The sequence below is a fragment of the Peromyscus eremicus genome, chromosome 3 (assembly GCF_949786415.1).
Source record: "Peromyscus eremicus chromosome 3, PerEre_H2_v1, whole genome shotgun sequence".
NCBI lineage: Eukaryota > Metazoa > Chordata > Mammalia > Rodentia > Cricetidae > Peromyscus > Peromyscus eremicus.
The window spans coordinates 75,291,450-75,314,673 of NC_081418.1; the positions used below are offsets into that span (position 1 = coordinate 75,291,450).

A 23,224-nucleotide genomic window follows, 5' to 3' on the forward strand; every position below is an offset into this window, starting at 1 on the left:
ATTGCTTAACCATTTTTAAAGTACTAAAGAAATAAAGAAGAACAATATGAGTCACGGGATGTATAAAAGTAGGGTTATAGCAAAATACAAGAAACTCCAACTGGCATACTGTTATCAACCATGCTTGCCTGTCTGTGAGGCCAAATACTTACCAGGGTGTCATGACATGTCTCAGCACTGATTAGCTAAACACACAACATAAATGTGCTGGCATGGGTCACTGACACATTCACACAAAATAAAACAAAGCATGGTTTCTACAGACAGAGATGGCAAGTCAAGTATGATAACTTTAATTATTGTCAATACTAATCATAAACACATGTTCAAACAAATTGAAGTAAACTTTTAGAGCCCTTTAATAACACCAGAGTACAAATGACCTGTTGTAAAAAGAACTGAGACAGACGCAAAGTTATATAAGACCTATGACTTACGTTGCATTGAAAGAAATGTAGACTCTCTTCAGAAGGGACAACTAGCAATTGTCACTGAGTCTCTACTGTCCAGACTCAATTGGCATAATGTGTCCAGTACTGGATGTCATGGATATTACATCTTAAAATGTGAGTTACTGTGTCCTCAACTTGAAGGCCAGAAATATCTTAAGTAGCAAGTGAGGCAAAGAATGCAACATAAAAGAGAAACAGTGGAAACAAATGTGGACAGTTGTGAATAGGTGATCAGAAAGCACAGGGCAGAAGTCCAAGTTAGCAATTACGTGGTCACAAGAAGTTTGGACTACTGCAGTAATAGGATAAAGTTCAGGTACTCAACTAGACAGAATTGGATCCTTCTTGATGATTTGTGACTCCACAGAAAGATTGGGATGAAGGGTAGGCAACACACTCTGTAATGCTAAGAGATAAGAGCAAAGAAACCATCACAGAAAGTAATGGGGCATGAGAGTGACAGCTGAATATACACACTGGACACTGAAAACCAAGCAGAAGTCTTGTCCTTGAAGAAGTGAATGGAATTGGTAGCAATGGAGAGAAAGCCATCATTTCATAGTGTCTTGTAGCTAGAGTTTTCCTGCCTGGCCCACAGTCAGGACAAATCTCTCTCATCTGCCAGTCCCACAGCTGCTCAGACCCAACCAAGTAAACACAGAGACTTATATTGCTTACAAACTGTATGGCCATGGCAGGCTTCTTGCTAACTGTTCTTACAGCTTAAATTAATCCATTTCTATAAATCTATACCTTGCCATGTGGCTCATGGCTTACCGGCATCTTCACATGCTGTTTGTCATCATGGCGGCTGGCAGTGTCTCTCTGACTCAGCCTTCCACTTCCCAGCTTTATTCTCCTCCTTGTCCCGCCTATACTTCCTGCCTAGCCACTGGCCAATCAGTGTTTTATTTATTGACCAATCAGAGCAACACATTTGCCATACAGAACATCCCACAGCAGTGTCTTATTTTTTTCTCCCTGGAGTAGGTCTGGTGTCTTTACAGGCCAAGTCTACAGGTGGGATTGACTTTATCATCTGGGACAGTTAGAACTATAGAGCTGATAAGTTCCCAAAATAATTCATTATCCTGCTACTCTATTGTGTAATCATTTCATTGCTAGTGACGCTTATTAATGGAGCAGTCTCCCAGGAGTTAATCACAGTGCTAGGTCAGAGGATGGGAAGATGAATGGAGCTTGTGCTTTGTGGTCAAGGAGTCACACTTCAACAAGCAATGGAGACTTGCTGGGAGCTTTCAAGCTAGCAAGTAATAGGCAAGTTCTAGAATATCTAACTGCCAATTAAAGAACATGTTGAAGGGGTGAACATGTTCTAAAAATGCAGGCCAGTTTACAACACTTCTTCAAATACATTGAACATAATATATATATATATATATATATATATATATATATATATATATATATATATATGAAATATATGATTTAAGCTGTTCAGATACTTTCCTAGATGAGAGAAGTAGTTTATGGAAAATACATAAAGACAAATTAAATCATTTTGGAATTTTCAAGGAACATACTAATATATTCTCTTTAAAAAACATTAAATAATACAAGCATGAAGTTTCACCACATTTTTAGTAAATTGTTAATACACATGTAGAAATGGAACATACAGATTTTTACTGAAAACAACTATTAAGAAAAACAAATCACACAGTTTTAAAAATGAGATGTAGAGGTTCTTCATTTCATCCAGCTGTACAACTCCAGCACTATTTATGGAGGTTTTGTTGTTCCTTTCTGATTCTACCTAATCTACCAAATTTCAGTGTTAATACATTTAAAAGTCACCCTGAATCTCAGTGCTTTCCCACATATCTCTTCCTGTGTGTATACATCTGTCATTATGTATGGTTGTACATTTATGTCTGTGCATATGTCTGTATGTGTAAGTGTATGTGTGCATCTGTGTGTACAAGTATATATGTATGTGTGTATATGCATATGCATTTGTTTATATGTATATATATTGCTCAAATTTCTAAAGGTCTTGTAATAAAAAACTGAGAGTCAGATGTTGGGGCAAATGCTGAAAGATCAGAGAGACATAGGAACAAACCACAGTTACTTCTCACCTCAGCAACTCCATGAACCCTCTGACTGAATGTCCCTGAGTCCTCAGCCGAAAAAGGGCTCCAGTCAAAAAGGCTTCAGCCGTTCTGTCTCCTCACGCCTTATATACCTTTCTCCACCCAGGCATAATACTTCTTTCCTAGTGCTGGGATTAAAGGTGTATGTGCTTCCCAAATACTGGTAGCAGAGGCATGAGATCTCAAGTGCTGGGATTAAAAGCGTGTGACTCCCAAGTATTGGGATTAAAGTTGTGTGCCACCACTGCCTGGCTCTGTTTCTCTCCTAAACTGAGTCAATCTCATGTAGTTCAGGATGGCTTTGAACTCACAGTTATTCAGATGGACGTCTGCCTCCTGAGTGCTAGGATTAAAGGTATGTGCCACCACTTATAGATGTAATTCTGAATGGTTTTATTAAATAAGAAACACAGAGCCAAATGCAGAGTTAAAAGCCCAGAGGTCAGAGAGCAGTAGCCAAAGGCTGAGACCACCTTCTTACCACCCACTGCCACTGCCGTCCTTCCCCTCAGAAAGAGACCTACTTCCTGTGTGTCTGTCTTTTTATTGACTTTCTGTTCTGCCTTCTCATTGGTTGTAAACCCAACCACATGACCTCCTTGTCACTGCCTGCCTATACAGACCTCCAGGTCTCTATGGTTGGTATTGAGATTAAAGGCATGTGTCTCCATGCTGGCTGTATCCTTGAACACACAGAGATCTGCCTGTCATGTGATCAGGATTAAGGGTGTGTGCTACCACTGCCAGACTTCTGCTAAATGGCTTGTTATTAGCTCTGACCCCCAGGCACTTTTATGTATTAACATACAAATAAAATCACATTTAGCACAAATAAAATATCACCATAATCACTGCCTGGCCTCTATGTTTAATCGAGTGGCTTGTTCTGTCCTGTGAACTTCAGGCAAATTTTATTAGGGTACACAATATATCACCATATATTTGTGGCTATATATATAGAAAAAGCCTTATATACCTTTCTCTGATAGATAGATAGATAGATAGATAGATAGATAGATATGGCTATATATCTGTGTAATTATATATATATATATATATATATATATATATATATATATATATATATATATATATATATATATATATATACACATGCATCTGAAGACAGAGCAGGGGTATGCTGGGGGAGGGGGGATTCCAAAATTTAAGTGATCTACAATCACAAAATTTGAAATTAGTGAATTTTAAATTTACACTACTGCCACAAGGTGGTGCCATAACAGAAATTGTGGCAAGTAAATGGGGATTCTTCCAGCATTTTCTCTGAATTTACATAATTTTCCATTATGCTTATACCTGCTATTGTAACTTGAAGTTCTAGCAAAATTAAGTCATTTTGTATGTGCTGTGCAAACTGTAACCTCGCTGACAGTAAACTAAGTGTGTGGAGGTTCTACCACATTCCTTAGTTGCTTTTATTTCTTTCTTTGTAGCAATATGCTGTGATTTATTTGACAAAATGAATCACTGGCTATTAAAATGTAGTTTAATTTTTTTGAGATAAAAATAAATTAAGTTGAAATGATATTACAAAAGCCCTTTGAGCAGTGATCTTTGTGTACACAGACCAGAAAGTACGGAGCTAAGTAAATGAGTGCTTCAATGCTGGTGACAATGACCAAATTGTCCAGTTAAAGGGTCTGGCTATTTACCTGTCAATCAACATTTGAACTTTTTTGTCAGATCCTTGAATCTGAATAGTTTGTCTTTTTAAAATGTTGCTACCTAACAGAAACATGACTTAATTAAGGCGAAATTTACTATAATTTAATAGTAGTAAGTCATGTAATCCATAGCAATGTTGAAAATGTTTAAAAACCAACGGAGAGGCTGGGCAGGGGTAGTGCACACCTTTAGTCCCAGCTCTTGGGAGACAGAGGCACAGGGATCTCTGTCTCTGTGAGTTCGAGACCAACCTGGTCTACAAATCGAGTTCCAGGACAGCTAGGACTGTTACACAGAGAAACCCTGTCTTGAAAAATCAAAAAAGAAAACCTACAGAGAGTTGTTGTGATTTGAGTTAATGAGCTGTCAGCTCATATCATTAGCCATTTTCCATTTATTAAGTGGAAATGTTCTTGTATGTGATCATCAGAGGCTTTTATGAGCTATAAATATGTTACTTAATTTGTGTGCTAAGATTTTTCTCTTAATTTGTCACTCATTAAAATTTTAACTTTCAAATAAGATTTTATTTTTAAGTGACCAAATATGAAAGGTCTTTTTTTTTTCCTTTTAGTGTTAAAAAGGTAGAGCTGGAAAAATGATTCAGAGGCTAGAGCACTTAATACTCTTACAGAGAACACTGATTCTGTTCCCAGCACCCAGTCTAGGCAGCTCAAAACTGCCTATAACTCCACTTCCAGGGAATCCAAATTCCTCTGGTGGCATTAACAGGAATCTGTACACATATGGCACACATAAATTCACTCGTGTGCACACGAACACACAAATGTTTTAAATAATAATACATCGTTAAAATAAAAAGGTGGCTTTCTTCTGTAATGATTTGAAACTTTACCCTTGTTGTTTTCTAGTTCAAATATAGTCAAATAGTCTTGTATCTGGATAGTTATATTCTGCTCCAAAGTTGACCAAAAGTTTACATACTCAAACACACTTGGTCACAAAATTATCGTCACATCACACAATGGGGTCAGATATGAGCGTTTTGCATGAAGTCCCGTACCCACCCTGATGAGTGCCAGAGACAAAATACCTGCTTGAAGTCCCATGCTTCAAGTGAGTGGCTTCGGTCTAAACACACATTTTCCTTATTTCAAATTCAGCATTTAAACTATCCTGCTGCAGACTCTTGTTTGAGATGAAAATAGGTTATTGCTTTTTTTTTTTTTTTTTGCTGTGATTCCTTTCAGTAGCCCAGGAACATTCCAGCTGCAGCAGCTTCCCGTGCCAGAACGGTGGAACGTGCATCAGTGGGAAAGGCAGCTTCATCTGTGCTTGCCGGCACCCTTTCACCGGGGACACCTGCGCTGTGAAGAGCGTGGCAGAAAATGCCTTAGCACCAGGTACAAGTCTCACCTTCTTATGCTTCGCCGTGTCACGCACAAACACATGCTGGAAATAGTTGTGAAAGACCATTTGTGCCTTCTTAGCCTGTTTTTCCTGTTTTCTTCACTTCCGTAGATTGGTGTTAGTTGTACATTTGCTCAGAGAGTGCAGCACTCCTGGCCCCAAGGCTGCTGGGCTGGACAGGGTACTGGCAGGCAGCTGACACCTGAGTTTGATGCTCAGATCCCACAGGGAAAGGGGAGGATTAACTTCTGAAAGCTGGCCTATGGCTTACATGCACACATACATAAAATAATAATATTAAATTTAATGTAGCACTCCTGACTTTTATATAAGAAAATATGTGCAGCATTTTAAATGTATATATTTTAAATATACGATCTTCAATGACCCCAGAATATTTCAAGTCAGACTTTCCCTATTTCCTATGTTCAAGAGTACATTTTAGTCCATTTTAAATCTTTCTTAAGTGTATGGGGCATTAATTACACAGAAACTTGCTTTTGCCTGCTTCTCCTTGATGAGCAAAGCTTCATTTCACTTCAGTCTCAGCCTCTAGAAATTACCACAGAAACTTGACTCTCCATCCTGGAGGCTTCAGTCCCTGCAGGGCATTCTGGCATCCTATAATGGATGCGCTTTGAATTCCTTTATCTCTAGGGATTGTAAAGCTGTGTGCAGATGATCTTGCAGGCATTTCTACAGGAGAGTTGAGGGATGTTACAATTGACCTGGATCTAAATGGAGAAACTGAGGCTCCAGGAGACTGTTTCCACATACTTTAGCCCACAGTGGAGGCAGGCATCCAGACACATGGGCATTGCTCAGTTTGATAGAGACCTTTGTGCTTCTGCTCAAGACTGTGTGACAGAGATAAAATGAGAGCTGTAGAAAGAAAAACAAGATAAAAACCTGAAAAATAACTCTTGCCATGTTTTTCCTTGAACAGATTTTTCCAAAGGATCCTACAGATATGCTCCGATGGTGGCGTTTTTCGTATCTCACACTCATGGAATGACAAAACCTGGCCCTATCCTGTTCAATGATCTAGGCGTCAATTATGGGGCTTCGTATAACCCAAGCACTGGCAGGTTCAGAATTCCATACCTTGGAGTGTACATATTCAAATATACTATTGAGTCATTCAGTGCTCATATCTCAGGGTTTTTAGTGGTTGATGGAGTAGATAAGCTTACATTTGAGTCTGAAAATACTGACAATGAAATACATTGTGATAGAGTTTTGACTGGGGATGCCTTATTTGAATTAAACTATGGGCAAGAAGTGTGGTTGCGTCTTGTAAAAGGAACAATTCCAATCAAATACCCACCCGTGACCACATTTAGTGGGTTCTTGTTATACCGCACCTAAGACTGTCTGAGAGGCAGACTGGAATGTCACTCCAAAGCTCTCTCTCTCTTTATCCATCCTTGCACACATCTGCTCCCTTGTGGTGTTTCTACACTAAATGAGAAATGTCTTTTAAGAGTCTAAATGGTTATTTCATAAAATGCTTTGGATAGCCTGTGCAGGAAGGGATTCTTACCCCTAAGAAAATGCAGAGGCACAGAAACCAAATGTGTACACTACTATATGCATGTCTACCTATGCTCCTTCATTGTGAGTCTTTCCAGAGTAGAATAAAACATCAGCCACGTGCTATTGCTGGTCACAGCAGACGTGCCAAGGAAACTGAAATTTTGTTATATTCTTTGTATATAACCATAGAATAAGAATGTTCTAGAATAACAAACTCAAATAAATAATTCCAAGGCAAAACAATGCCCATTTCCAACTTTTATTTTTGCTTTACTGTTGAGTTGATCAGTTTTATATACTAACATTTATAGTTTGTGTTCAAAACTAAGGAAAGTGAAGTAAGAATATAAAATATGCTTAAATATTTTCTTTTCAAAATTGGAAAAATGGAGAAATTACTGACACCTATTTGAAAATTATTTACACCTAATTGTATGGATATCAATCTGTATTCCTTCTCTGCCTGCATTACATAAAATCTGTATGAAGACAATTACAATGCTTTTTGATTCATATTCTTTTATTATTGGGTTGTGGGGAAATTTGGAGTTTCCTTTTGTGGACTGTTAGTTTTAATAATAAAGGATTTTAGACATGGATGCCGAAGGGAGCTCAAGTCCCATTTCTTTAAAGTTTGAGCAAATGTAGCAGCCATATATTTGGGCAGTTGCCAGGAGGAGAGAGACAGAGAAGAAAGGAAAAAAGACATGAACTTTTCTTCTTTTTACCATTTTTCATCTGTATTGTGTGAGTGTGTGTGTGTGTGCATGTGTGCCTGTGTGCATGTGTGTGGTGTGCATATATATACATGGATGTTTTTGTACATGTTTAAGCATGCATGTGGAGGCCCCTGGTTGGTATTGGAATTCACCCTTGATCACTGTTCTACCTTATTCATTGACGCTGAGTCTCTCAATCAAACCCAGAACTCTGGGATATGACCAGTCTACCCAGCTTGCTCTGTGGTTCCTCTGTTACTGGAATTACAAACAGGCATTCATACCCAACCCTCACCCTATGCCTTCTGAGAATCTTAACTCTTGCCCATGCACTCTAACTATGGGGTCATCTCCCCAGGCCTTCATGCCTTTTTGTTAGCATTAAAGAGAGTCAGCATGTTCAACAATGGGGGTCCAGAAGTTCATGCGTGGTAGAAAAGAAGAAATCTTCAGAGAAAGAATAAGAAAGCCCAGAGTGAAAGGGAGAGATTCCCAAGCTTTTGACCAATATTCAAGAAAGAGAAGGTCAGCATTTAGTGTACAAGTAGAAGAGTTACAGTTCCTCCATGTCACCATCAGCAGCAGGCAGACTTCCCAGAAACATTTAGGGCCTCCCAGTGAGGCCACACTAGGATTCTCAGTTCTGATACTGAAACTATCAGGACTAAAGCTGGCAGAGTTGGAAATTTTATTAGAAGTTTAATGAAGAAGGGTAGGAGAAAAGTGTCCTCAGCAAGAAGTAAGGTGGGCCTGTTCAAGAGCACGGGTATGTGCTTCTTCAAGAGGATGAATATTCATGATTTCTACAACAAGCATCTGTGAGATGTTGGTGGAGTTTGAAGGTATGATCTCAGAACTGAATGGTCCTTATCACTGTGAGCATCTGGCAGGATTACAATTGATAAGGTAAAGGTCTACCTCTCCAGGATAGGAAGGTCGGGTAAAATTACTGTAAAGAAGGTCTCATTTCTTTTGAAACTTTCACCCAATGTCTGGGGAAAGGGGTAGGAACTGTAATAGGGGAAGGGTTTTTAGGAAATATAAGTACACTATCCCATTAAGGAGACAATTATTTCTCCCATCTTCTTGGTGTGTCTTCCCTGAATTACTTTCCCTAACAAGGTGATTTACAGACTATCTGGAATAATTCTTAAAGTAGTAGAAAACAGGATACAAAATTCTAATCTTTGGAGCAGATCAGAATGTCGTGTTTCCACCTAGGGCCAAAGGTAAAACTCAGATTTCATTCTTTTGACCATGAAGATGTAGCTTTCCAATAATAGATCTCAACAAAGCCTTGACACCCACTACCCTTCCATATGATATGTTAAATACTCAGGAGGGGAGGTTGTGATGTTTTCCTTCTTAGTGTTACTAGGAAAGTGGGAGATGAGAACCACAATTGACTATGAGAAAGAGAATCATCCTCAATGGCCTTCAAGGCTGCTAATCCTTATCCAGCTACCTAAAAGTAGGACACGCAGATCTACCCCTATTCCTAAAAGGCTAAGAATAAATCTGTATGATTCAGTGGATTCTCAGATGCTTACTATGCCTTTGTCTTCCAAAGAATTTGCATACAGGGTCTCACTGACTACAGTAACACACAACATGTAGGGAAGTGTCATGTCAGCAGTAATGAAGCTAACTACTATTACTTTTAGAATAACATTTTTAAAATAACATTTTTCTGTTCGTATTTGACAAAGGACTTCTGAACATATTCTCATGAGTAGTAATAAAAAACAATGAGAATATTTTGTATAATGCCATCATATCTCATGTGGTAATTTTAATGATCACTATATTGTCATTAATTATGTATGAATCTATCAAATATATTATATATTGCTCTCCTCTTTCTGCCCATGAGATACAGAGGCATACAGAAGCTGAGAGATTTTTCCAGTGTAGCAAAGGATGAATGTCTGGACAGAGGATAAACATTTTTTAATTTCAATAAGTACTAGCTGGTTGACCTTTAACTATTTCTATCAGCCTGTACTATATTAATATAAAACTGCTCTGCATATACTCATCAAATCTTACAACTTTTAAAATGTTCCCAATGTTCAAAATGAAAATAGTATTTTCATATAATAGACAATTGAAAATGTTTTTCATACTTGCCAAAAATTGAAAGCATATGTCAATACCAAGAGTACACATGAATGTTCATAGTAGCTTTATTGGTGGTAGCACAAAGCAGTGTGTCACCCACATGTCCAACAGACAAGCAGAAAACTCTATGTATCCATACAGTGGACAGATATCAGTTAATGCAAGGACAGACACATAACTGCACCTATGAACATTAAAAGAGGGATTCAGCAGACTGTGACGTATAGCCAATTCTGCAAGTGAGCCTAGAGCACGTGGAGGCCCCAGACACATTCAGAGCAGATCGGGATATAGGGAAGAGTGTGGGCTAGGAGCTGAACTCTGGAGCTTTCACTGATTACTCCCCAATTGTGTATACATCGGTAGTTTTTAAGAAAATATAAAAAGCAAATATTTTCTGTAGTCCCTGACTAAAAAATTACCATAGTTAATGCTGTTCACGCTGTTTCTTCAAATAGAAAGTAAACATACTTTTTTTCTTTCCACGTGCATTTTCAGTGTCTGTGTCAATGTTCTGTTCTTCTGTGTTGGAAAGCAGGGAAGGAAACTACTCAACAGCATCTGCCATCTCAGGCCCAATTGAGCCATGAGTTTATAATTAAGTAACTGACAGGTAGCATTATCTGAGGTTTTGGTGTTCAGAATTTTACTGATCAACATGAATCTTTGCATACATATTTGTGGGATATAAAGTTGGCTAACGGTGTCCCCAATAGCAAAGAGGTAATACAGCGACCTTAAGTGGCTCGAACTTGCTTGGTTGTCCTTTATAAGTAAGCAAGTATAATTTAAGCTCCTCAGCAATGTCTTTCTGTCATGGTAAATGTATTCACAGAGTAGAAAAAGCCAGCACAGGGGATTTTCTTGAGTTCTTCTACAGAGATAGTGGGCTTCAGCCCCCTCCCTCTGCAGATTCAGTGAGGAAAACTGTCCTCATGCCTTTCTGCCCAGCAAGATCCAGGGAATTTCCCAGACCCCGACTGCTGACACCATCCCCTCATCCATGCTTAATAGATAATATGACATATTAAAAACCTCTATAGCATAATCTAAGAGCAAACAGCCTATGAGTCAGTACAAACATGTTCTTAGTTGATCCAGCTCCCAGAGTCAGGAACGTGTCTGCCACAGCCTGCTTCATGCAAGTTCGGGAAGAACAGAGGTTTATCTGATTAAATATTGCTCTTTCTCCTCTGTCTTTGACCAAACTTGTAGTACAGAGGTTGAGATTCCATATTTTAAAACATTTTGTTAAGACTGGAGAGGTGTCACATCAGTAAAGAGCACTTTTTTGCTCTTGCAGAGGACCCGATTCAGTTCTCAGAACCCACATGGCAGCTCACAACTGCCTATTCCTCCAGTCCTCGGGGATCTGATGTCCTTTTCTGACATCTGAGGGCTCCTGCATACACACTGTGTCCCTACATGTACACAGGCACACATACACTTTTAATTAATTAATTATTAATTAAGCAAGTAAATAGTAAAAAAACATTTGTGCCTAAATGTGTTCTTTCTTACACTATTTTACAAGCCCAAAGACAAAACATCTCATTTCAGAAGAATGAGCTAATTATTTTTTAAACATTAACAAATGATTCAAATATGACGAGCAGATTTTTTTGGTTACCTATTTAATCTCCTTGGGGTTTTTTCATTTGCTCACAAAATAAATATATATTTCAAAGAAACACAATTTGCAGATATTCACTAAAATTATACAAATATATGCTTTATGTTTTATATATTTCATTTACATTAAATGTCATTTATGATATATGCATATTAAATATTTACATAGTATATTTTACATCCTTTATATATAACAAATTACCATGCAAGTTTATGTATTATTTAACTGTGATGAATCTAGTTAAATTTCAGCCAGGGTGATGTCACATGCCTTTAATCCCAGCACATGGGAAGCAGAGGCAGGTGGATCTCTGTGAGTTCAAGGCCAGCCTGGTCTACAGAGATATTTCCAGGATAGCCTGGGCTGCCAGAGAAACCTTATCTCAAAAAAAATCCATGAATTTAGTTAAATTTCGTACGCAAATGCAATTTACAAGCATTATCATAGACTGCTAGCTGAGTCTGAACATAGTAGGAGGTCCCTCAGCTCCTTCAGGGGAAACTACAGTTTTATTAGTGTCTCCTTCATGCTGGAAAAATAGTGAATGGTGTCCTGTCATCATCAAAGCTAATTTCAAATGTACCAAAAATTTCATCAGTCAAAAGTATTTGCCTCCCATCTGTTATCGCTGGGTACTCGTGAGACACATTAAAGTGAAATATAGGCCTGCTTTGCCAGCATGTGCTGTTTAGTCAAGTGGCTCTCCTGGGCTTCACACACAGGCTGCATCAGTCCTGGAAAGGTTATTAAGCACCATCCTTTGGTGCCTTTACCACAGTTCATTGAGACTTCTCCATGAACTCTGCTACAATCCAACAGCAGTGAATTTGCATTCATAGCTCTAGCTTGACGTCTCAATTGAATACAAAACCCTGGAAAAAGTCCAAATTCAGGAGGTTTCATGATTTACAGATGAATCCCTTCATAGTTGAAAGCCCAGATGTTTGCTTGGGAGATATTTTTTGGTTTTTGTTTGTTTTTTGGTGGTAGTGGTGATAGTTTTGGTTTTTTTTAATTTTTGCTCTGTGTTTTGTTTTCGGACACAGGGTCACAATATATCTTAGACTTGCCTCAACCTCATTACCTCATGCCACAGCCTTCTATGTACAGGAATTACAGGCATGTGCTGCTAAGCCTGAACATAAAACTCAGGTTTTAATAAAACATTTTCCAGATACCAATTGTCTTAGTTCTGGCTGCCCTGAGGAAATACTATAGTCTCCATGGCTTAAACAGCAGCTATTTCTCCAATTCTGAAGGGCTATATGGTGGCAGTAGACCCGTGGCTTATAGAAATTTTTTCAGGGTGTCTTTACATGGAGAAGGTGTGCATTGAAGAAGCATGCTCTTTCCCTTACAAGGGCTTCAGCCCAGCAAGGGGTGGTGGTACACACCAGTAATGATAGCACTTGGGAGACTGAGGCAGGAAATCCCAAGTTCAAGGCCAGCCTGGGTTGCATAATGATTTCCAGGCCTGCCACACATACATAGCAAGATGCTTGTCACTCTCTCACCCTGAGGTTACTGTCCCATAGTAGAGACCCCATATGTATGGTCTCCTCTCAATATAATTTCATTCTGAAGACTCTTTGGGGGCCTGCCACCCAGCTCCCAGATAAACAACACATGGAAACTTATTCTTAATTATGAATGCCTGGCCTTAGCTTGGCTTGTTGCTTGCCAGCTTTTCTTAAATTAGCCCATTTACCTTTTGCCTCTGGGCTTTTACCTTTCTCTACTTTTGTACACCTTTCTTTCTTACTCCATTGCTGGTTGTGTCGCTGAGTGGCTGGCCCCTGATGTCCTTCTCCTTCTCTCACTCCTTGATCTCTTTCCTCTCCCAGATTTCTCCTTCTATTAATTCTCTCTGCCTGCCAGCTCCACCTATCCTTTCTTCTGCCTCGTTATTGGCCATTCAGTTCCTTATTTGACCATCAGGTGATTTAGACAGGCACAGTAACACAGCTTCACAGAGTTAAACAAATGCAACATAAACAAAAAAAAAAAAAACCACACCTTAAAATAATATTACCCAACAGAAGATTTTACCTTCAGATCACATTCTATTGAATGGAGTTTCAGTACTCAAAGTTCTGCGGGGAACAAACATGTCATCCATAAGACCAGGCCACCACTGCAGCGATGTTCTAAAAGCCTGTTCTCCTAAGTTGTGAACTGTTGGCATACACTATACCCTGGGTATAACAGGGCTCCTTGTTACTTGGATTAACACAATTCTAGGAAACTCATACTCAAAATGACACTAAAAATGCTACATGATGTATTCTAGGGTTTAGTGTGCTTTTCAATGTGTTAATTGAATTCCGTTACTTGGGTTTTCTTTTGGGGACTTACAGTAAAAATGACACCAACTCTATTCAACAATGAAAATATGGCACTATACAGCCCAGCAGAATGTGCCTTCTCAGGACTGTTCAATTTTGCTTACTATTGCTACTGTTGAAGAAGTTTGTTTAGATCAGAATACCAACAATGACAAATAATTTTTAATTTTTTCTGTTTTTATAAATTATTTCTCATTTTCGACTCCTGTCACCATCATCAGAATCAGCCTCTTAATTGAACACAACATGTATAAAGAGCACTGCTCGCCTATGTTGTCATCTGCAGGAAATCTGGATCGAGAATTACAAACATGTGCCAGAAAGCATATGTAGGGAAACATGTTTATTTCTCCTACCTACCCATCTCTAAAGTGATTGAATGTAGATAGATGCATAATTTATGAGAAGAATATTAAACTTAGACAAAGGCATTTGTCTTTAGTTATACATATGTCAAAAATGTGCATTTCTTGTCCTAATTTCTTCAATATATTGACATGAACCACTTTCATAAATTATCGGAATAATTTTGCTGTTGGCAAAGATTATCTCACAAAGGTGCTTCTATGTCGTCCATTTTCCAACTATCTGCTATTTCTATTTCTCTGTAGACTTGCTATTTAACTAATGTTTATAACCCTTTATTCCTGCTGATAAGGCCGCTAAATAGTATGGAAATTATTCTGTAGAAGAAATTCACAAACCCTCCAGAGATTTCATGCCTTTTTAATGTGACTTTCATTGCCCTTTCTAAGTCTTGCTATTAAATGCTTAAATCATAATTCTGTTTCATAAACTCTAATTCTAATTCCTTTAACTGGTTGGAATACTAATGCGTCATTGCTGGATTTTTTTCCATGTTACAGTGTTCTGTGCTGAGAGCAAATGAAGAACTCTGTTCCACCTACACAATGAAAGGAAGCAGTAAAAAAAAAATAAAATAAAATAAAAAAATGGAAATCCTTAGCCAGGTGGTGGTGCACGCCTTTAATCTCAAAGCTCAGTAGGCAGAGATGGTGGCAGAGGCAGGTGGATCTCTGAGTTAGAGGCCAGCCTGGTCTACAGAGTGAGTTCCAGGGTAGCCAGGGCTACACAGAAACCCTGTCTCAAAAAAAACAAAAAAAAAAGAAGAAGAAAAAGAAAAAAGGAAGGAAGGAAGGAAGGAAGGAAAGAGAAAAGAAAATTAAAGGTAAATACTGCATTTCTGTATAATTTTAACAGTTTTCCTCCCATGTGGGGCACTCTTAGCAGAACATGTGTTTGAGAAAGGAAGATATCATGAACAACATACCTATGTTCACTAAAGGCACTGTGGACACTTCCAAATTTAAGAGACATAAGTTAAATATCTCTTAGCAACACTGCCATTTAAAAACCTATTCCAGAGTTGAGTCTAAAGAAGAATAAGACCAACACGCTCACAGGGCATTACAAATGGCACAAGGCCACATCGTTGAAGTTCTTTGTTTTATAGCTAAGGGGGAAACATTGAAATCACCAACCACAGGCAAAGAACATACAATGGGAGTGAAGAATAAATGACACAAGTCATGAATCAAACTTGAGGAATTTGCAAGTAAATGTTTAGAAGTTTACCAAACTATGAAAAAAATCCTAAGAAATTTCATTTTATTCACTGTAATGGAAACACATTTAAATTCATAATCCCCAAACCTCCTGATTGTTCTTAATCTACAGGGGAAGTGTGATGTCTACATTTTAGCTATTCTGTTGTTCTTGTTAATAGAGACTTAGGCATATTACAAAGAAAGCACATTGGATTGAGTTTTCTTTTTGCATTCTAACCATTACTGCTTCCTGCAGCTGTATCCTCACAGTTTTATCAATAAGGTGTGTCATCTTGCCACCAATAGGCAAAGCGCCCGATGAGTTGCCCTGTGAGCAAGCTGTTTTCAAAAGGCAAAAGGTTCAAAAACAAACAAACAGAAAAAAAAGGCTCCCTTCAATGTAAAGAGTTGTATAGAATGTAGTTTTGCCAAACCTTGTTCTTGGTGTTGTGATGTAGAGATACTGATCTTTCTTATATCGGGCCAGCTTCTTATCTGACACTCAATGCTCCAGTCTTCAGTCTCCACTCTCTGGCCACAACAGAACACAAACAAGGAGGTAGAGGAAGAGTGGGAGAAAGAGAAGGGAGGAGGCAGAAAGGAGGGAGGAACAGAAAAGAACAGCAGCTGTGTTGATCAGTATTGAGATCCAGATTGCGGCCAAATACAGCCTGAGGTAGCCTGAAAGAGTGAAACTCACGGGAATGGGAATGCTGGGACCAACTTGTCAACTAGAGAACCAGTGCAGGAAATCTTTGTCTGTTTTGAGACAGAGTGAAGTAGCCCAGTTTACACCGGAGCTCACTATATAGCTCAAAACAGCCTCAAATTTGCAACAATCCTCCTGCTTCAGTCTTTACCACACTGAGACAATGGGCATGCACCACCACACCAGCTGGCAGAGGAAGTTTTAATTACTGTGCACTCACTCTATCTGCCATCGGAAAATCTATAGCTTTGTCTTGAAACGACTCTAAGACAAGGTCCTTTGGACTTTGTGAGGTTGCTACTCTGATTGGCTCAACAGTGGCATCATAAAGCAGGCAGAAGGCTAGACAACTGCTTCACCTTAACGTTTTCATTTTTTTTTTTACCTTAGCGTTTTCTATGTCACTGTGAATGTTCTCATTTTACCACTCCTATTTTTTAAAAATTGGCAGTTTGTCTAACAAGAGAAAATGGGCTATATTCCTAGAAATTTACTTTCAATGGTTTCCAGCTTTAAAGCGAATATGGGTGAGTTAGTTGTTCAGCACATTCCTTGAGACCCTGAAAGGCAGATCCCCGCCTTAAGACAGAAAGCACAGGTGCACAGGTGTAATGTCAACAATAGAGCCAGCATTGCTGCTGGATGCCTGAGGGGAGCTAGCAAGGGACACCGTTCCTGTGGTCCCTGAGAGCTTATAGGGAAGACAATGTTATAGAAAATCTTAGCTGTCTTGGTTAAGAAAGGACAGAGAATTGTGGTTCTAAAACAAATCCACACTGACTTTAGTTTAACTTGAATACAAAGTAGTTTTATAATATTGATGAGGAAATACCCCCCAATACCCTCCAAGAATATATACTTCTCTTTCTCAAAAAAAAGAAGGTTCTGAAAAGACAAGAGGAAACAAATTTCTATCTACAGAAAAATGTATTTATTTCAGCATACATCTGTTCTTAGAGAAGGTGCAATGCTCACTAGGAAATGCATAAATAAGTAGGTAGCTGGGGGAAGATGCTTGGAAGACAAGACACCTGCTGAGTCCCATGCTGTGGCAGAGGTATTCTCTGTCCTTCTATGTTTCCTTTCCTGAAGCAGGCTGAGGGATGTGGAGCCCAGGCCATGGTGACAGCATGTTGGAATAGTTTTCTAACCATCTTTCTGAAAAAGCTAAAAAAAAAAAAACCTAAGGGCAATTCTCTTTCCTTCCCTACACCTTTTCTCTTATCTTGCCCTCCACATTCACCAAACTTTCTGGGCAACTTCTGGCCTTTGTTGGTTGCCTCTCAAACTGCCATCACTTTCCAGTGACCATACACCCAGCAACAATAAGACCCAGACAAAGGGCATTTGTGGAACATAAGAACCTTCCAGACCTAAAGGTCTCTCCCCAGGTCTCACTGACAAGAACATTTTGTCTCTTCTCTGACTTCCTGTGACAGCAGTCTAAGACAGGGTAGGAAACCTCCCTCTGCTCTGGGGTTTCAGCATGCGCACAAGCCAGGCATTTCCCTTGCTCTGTCCTGTTTCTTGTAAACCCTTCAACACACCACATACACACTTACACACGATACACACGTGCACACACATACACACACGCACACATACACACTCACACATACACACACACACACACACACACACACACACACACACATGTCTTTCTCTTCTTCATCTTCATCCGGCTCTCTCCTTTTCTTCCCCCTCTTCTTCCTTCTACGTCTCTGCCCTCCCTCCCTCTTTCTCCTGTCCCCAGTCACTGTCATCTCTGTATCACACTCCCACCTCATTTTCTTGCCTTCCCTGTATCCGTTCTCTGTCCCCCTGTTCCTCCCTCATGTGTGTTTTCACAAGCTTTTGCTAGAGAATGTACAGATTGTATAATCCTGCCATGCCCTTTCCCCTCTTATCAATGCCCGATATTGGATATTTGTTAATATTCCATAATAATCCAAAACATATGCTGAAGCTACTACAGTAGCTAAACAATTGGTCTCTATTAGTGTCTAAAGTGTGTTTTGTTTTGTTTATGAAAGTGAGGGTCCTGTTTCCACAGTCTTTGTAGCTATCTAGACAAATTTATTAAACCGTGAATAGCACATTCAACAAAACAGTCACAGTATTTTTTACAGATGTGGTTTTAAAATGAAATCCAACTTAACAAAAATGATATATGATTTTACTGAGGTGAGGTATTTATCATGTATAAAACCACATGAATGACCAATTTTTTTAAGGGGGAAAAAAGAGAAAACCTATAGGTACAGTACTTAAGTCACTTTCACATTTCAAAATAAATGCAATTTGAAATAATACAGTTACAGTCAGGGCACAGGAATCAGTAAATCCCACTGTTAAAACCTATTTTAAAAGCTCGACCAATTGTCTCCTATGTCTGATGCTTTTTGAATGCCCAGAGCTCATGTTACTACCAATCAGTCCGTTTCAGTTGATGAAGATTCAGCGTGATGAATGCAGAGAGTCTGCACTGAAATCACTGATCTGGCAGAACATCTGTTCCTACCTCCCTTCTTGTTATATTATTGCAAATTTACAACCTATTGAAATTAAAATAACATGATTAAAATTACAGACTTTTGAATGAAGGATAATTTATAGATCTCTCTAAATAATCAACCTGCTTTACAAATGACTGAAATTTTAGCAAGAAAATCTTTCTGAGCACCTATTTTCTATTGTTTCTTATAATTAAAAAAACTGGAATTTAATATAGAGATAAGGCATATCTGCTACAGGAAAAAAAGACTTGTATAATCTGTTAGTCAATGAATGTAACCTTTTCTGGTAATTTGGTAGGAAGTTCACAGACACAGAGCACACTTCCTGCAGCTTACAAGGTCAACATATAGGGGACAATTATTTCATGTTTTTTTTTTTCTAACTGAAGACTCGACTTGAAAGATAAAGGTATGAATAAAGTATTCCAGGGATCTGTTTAAGGTATGTACAAACAAGGAGCATTACAGAAAAACCAACCAATTTTTTTTTTTTTCGAGACAGGGTTTCTCTGTGTAGCTTTGCACCTTTCCTGAATCTCGCTCTGTAGACCAAGCTGAACTTGAACTCAAAGAGATCCGCCTGCCTCTGCCTTTGAGTGCTGGGATTAAAGGAGTGTGCCACCACTGCCCGGCCTAAAATTATTTTAAGCAGAACATGCCAAGAAGCATGCATAGCTTAGATAGATTACAAGAGTAAGAGTGCTATTAAGTGTCGATATAATAGTCCCCTGTTCACTTACCAATTCAATTAAATCTCTAATGCTGGACACTTCCAAAGTGAGATGTATCTTTTATCGTGGCAACAAAGGCTGACTCAAGGCTGGCACAGGAACTAAATGTGTTTAAACAAGAAGAAGACATGACAGGAAATGTGTATTGAGTTCTGGGCTCTATGTTAATTCTTTATTTTTGTTTCATATGAAGCAAATCTAGCAGAGGTATAAAAGGTTTAACCACAAGAACGCATTAAAATACTGTTGCTAGGCAGGGTATGTAGTTCAGTGGTAGAGTGCCTGCCAACACGTGAGGGTCCTGGCTTTAATTCCCAGGACCACAAAAACAAACAGAATGTCATTGCCAAAAGTCAAAAGAAATTCTTACATAAAAATTTAAACCCTACGTAGTGAGTTTCAGGACAGCTAGAGCTTTCTGAAACCGAGCCAATTAAAAACCGTTTTATCTGCTTCCTCTAGAATCAGTTTTATTGTAGTCATGTATCCTTTATGTAACATACTAACCACAAATGTTAATATGACAAGGTCGATAGAACATGCGAGCACCAGAGGAGCCACAATCTGCTTCAATGAGGAAATCATTTTCTACCCATAACTGGTTCAGTGGTTAGACACTTCACTAAAATTTCCTGATTCATTTCTCCAACTGCAGAATTTTCAGATGTCCCACTGAAAGCATCCCTGCTCTTGTTAACACTTGAATGCTCCCCCAGCACTCAGGCTCAGGCAGGAAGATTGGCAGCTCCAGACTGTCTAAGCTTCATAGCAAGACCTTGTCTCCTAGCATAAAAATTCCACCCTCACTCCAGCAAACTGGAAAAGAATTAATTAAACTAATTCCTAAATTAATTAAACTGTTTGTTTGAAGTAGAACGTATAGTGTTACAAACACGATTGTTGAGTCCACCCACTGGCTCTGCCGTAACCTGCTCTGTGACCTGTAGTTATTTTTTAATCTCAGCCTCTGCTTCATCTTCTATAAAATGAATAATAATTAAATGTGTCTAACATCAAGCCTTGTAGGATTAAATTAATCAGTAGGCATGCAGCATTTGCTTGGAATATCTTCAGGACTTTTGATGTATTCGTTATTGGTGTTTCTGAAATTCTTCACTTAACAATGATGGCAACGGATATTTTAAGCAATCTCAGAATGCTTATGTGTGTGTGTGTGTGTGTGTGTGTGTGTGTGTGTGTGTGTGTGTATGTGTATATACATACATAATGCAGAGTCTTTCTTTAGGTTTCAGGACATGGCATCTCAGAACTATAAATTCCAGTTTATTATCTAACAGGATATTTTTTCCCAATGCCAAAGAGATTTTATTTGAAACAAAGATATTGACCGCTCACTTGAAGCAAATGTAAGGACAGTAGCAGGAAGCATTTTATTAAGAATATCATGAGTTGAGGTTTGCAGACAAATGGATGGATCTAGAAAAAATCATCCTGAGTGAGGTATCCCAGACTCAGAAAGACACACATGGTATGTACTCACTCATAACAGGATACTAGATGTGGAACAAGGATGACTAGACTGCTACTCACATCACCAGGTAGGCTACCTGGAAACCAGGACCCCAAGAAAGACACAGGGATCGCCCAATGACAGAGAAATGGAATGAGATCTACATGAACAGCCTGGACATGAGTGGGGGTAGTGAAGGGCGAGGGTGGAGGGAAAGAGAGCTTGGGTGAGTGGGAGATCCCAGCTGGATCAACAACAGAGAGGGAGAACAAGGAATAGGAGACCATGGTAAATGAAGACCACATGAGAATAGGAAGAAACAAAGTGCTAGAGAGGCCCACAGAAATCCACAAAGATACCCCCACAACAGACTGCTGGCAATGGTCGAGAGACAGTCCGAATCGACCTACTCTGGTGATGGGATGGCCAAACACCCTAATTGTCGTGCTAGAAACCTCATCCAACTACTGAGGGATCTGGATGCAGAGATCCATGACTAGGCCCCAGGTGGATCTCTGGGAGTCCAATTAGCGAGAATGAGGAGGGTTTATATGAGAGAGAATTGTTGAGACCAAGGTCGGATAAAGCACAGAGACAAATAGCCAAACAAATGGAAACACATGAAATATGAACCAATGGCTGAGGGGTCACCAACTGGATCAGGCCCTCTGAGTGGGTGAGACAGTTGATTGGCCTGATCTGTTTGGGAGGCTTCCAGGCAGTGGCACTGGGTCCTGTGCTCATTGCATGAGTCGGCTGTTTGAAACCTGGGGCCTATGCAGGGTCGCTTGGCTCGGCCTGGGAGGAGGGGACTGGACCTACCTGGACTGAGTCCACCAGGTTGATCTCAGTCTGTGGGGAAGGCTTTGCCCTGGAGGAGATTGGAATGGGGGGCGGGCTGGGGGGAAGGTGAGGGGGGCGGGAGGGGGGAGAACAAGGGAATCTGTGCCTGTATGTAGAACTTAATTGTATTGCAAAATAAAAATTAAAAAAAAAAAAAAAAAAAAAAAGAATATCATGAGTAACAAACTGTGAAACAAACTTTCAGACACGGAAATAATTCTCATTTGTGTATTTTTGCAAGCTTCTGAAGGTTTTTTTCTTATAGAAGTCTGGGGTCTAGGTAAATCACAGACAATTTAAGTCTGTGGATTTCTGCATGCTGGCTTTAGTTGTATTTTATGCTAGCAGAAGGTCACATTTGACCTTGCTCATTATTTTACAGTTATCTACTATAAGAAGATATTTCAATTTTTTAAAAAAATAAGTCGATGAAAAAACAAGCATATTGAACAAAACCACTGCCCACTGATAGTCAATGCAGTTGGGAAGAGTAAAGTTAAAATGGGGGTAAGTTGAGGCCACCTTAGGTGTGATGTAGATTAGTGATTTTAAAAATGACAACAATAAATTAATCATAATAAAGAGAGGAAACAAGGTAAGTTGTTAATAACGAAATTAACACAAGATCCCATGTCTTTTATCCTCTAACATGTTCTTACACAAATATATTACATATGACACATTGAAATTTAAAATCTCTGTAGTTGAAACCAGTTTTGCACATAGGGGATTTCTCAATGACATTTGTAATTGAAAGGTGTCTTTAACTCCAACTAAAAGACTGTTTGAAGGAAAAAAAATATTTTAATGAGAATTCAATAAAATAATGATACAAAATTTGTTGTTCCAAAATTTACAATTCCACTTATCTTTTTCATAATAATCAAATAAATGTAGCATTCTATTTAGATTTGTGAGTATAAACATAAACTACAGCATATAGTTCATGTTTACAGATTTTAAATATTACAGATTTTATTTACAAGTTTTAAATATTAAAAATATATAAAAGCATTTGATTTTAAGAAGAATCATAATATTAGTATTTATTTTATGACATACTATTCATCCATAATTAATTGCAACAAAATTTCAGAAAAAAATTAAACTTAATGTATTGTTGGGGAAAGATCATGTCACTTCAATGCAGGTGACTCTCGGGCACATTATATAGACCATGCTGGCTTTGAGTGCACAAAGCTCTTCCTCCCTCTGCCTCCTAATTCTGGGAGTAAAGGCATGCACCACCACATCTGGCCCATTCCCCTTCTTTTATCTCTAGCCCCTAAGCTAACCCTAATACCCCAACTCATGCTTCTTTATGAATATATAACACACTAGGAAATAATGTACTTCAGTCTCTCCTCTCAGGCTTCATCTTTCACCCTCTTCCTTCATGCCTGTTC

The 23,224-nt window shown here is 38.8% G+C and overlaps 1 protein-coding gene across 2 annotated transcripts in view; it reads left to right on the forward strand.

The window, feature by feature from the left end:
• The window catches only part of Mmrn1 (multimerin 1), a 46,964-nt gene extending 39,196 nt beyond the window's left edge, over positions 1–7,768 (forward strand). Inside the window, exons 7-8 of one of the 2 annotated variants that reach the window (XM_059257900.1) lie at positions 5,467–5,619; positions 6,573–7,768. In XM_059257900.1, the coding sequence (XP_059113883.1) occupies positions 5,467–5,619; positions 6,573–6,994 (575 nt within the window). In that variant the 3' untranslated portion in view covers positions 6,995–7,768. The remainder of the gene's footprint in view (positions 1–5,466; positions 5,620–6,572) is intronic. The other variant, XM_059257902.1, reaches the window with a different exon arrangement.
• The last annotated feature ends 15,456 nt before the right edge of the window (positions 7,769–23,224 follow it).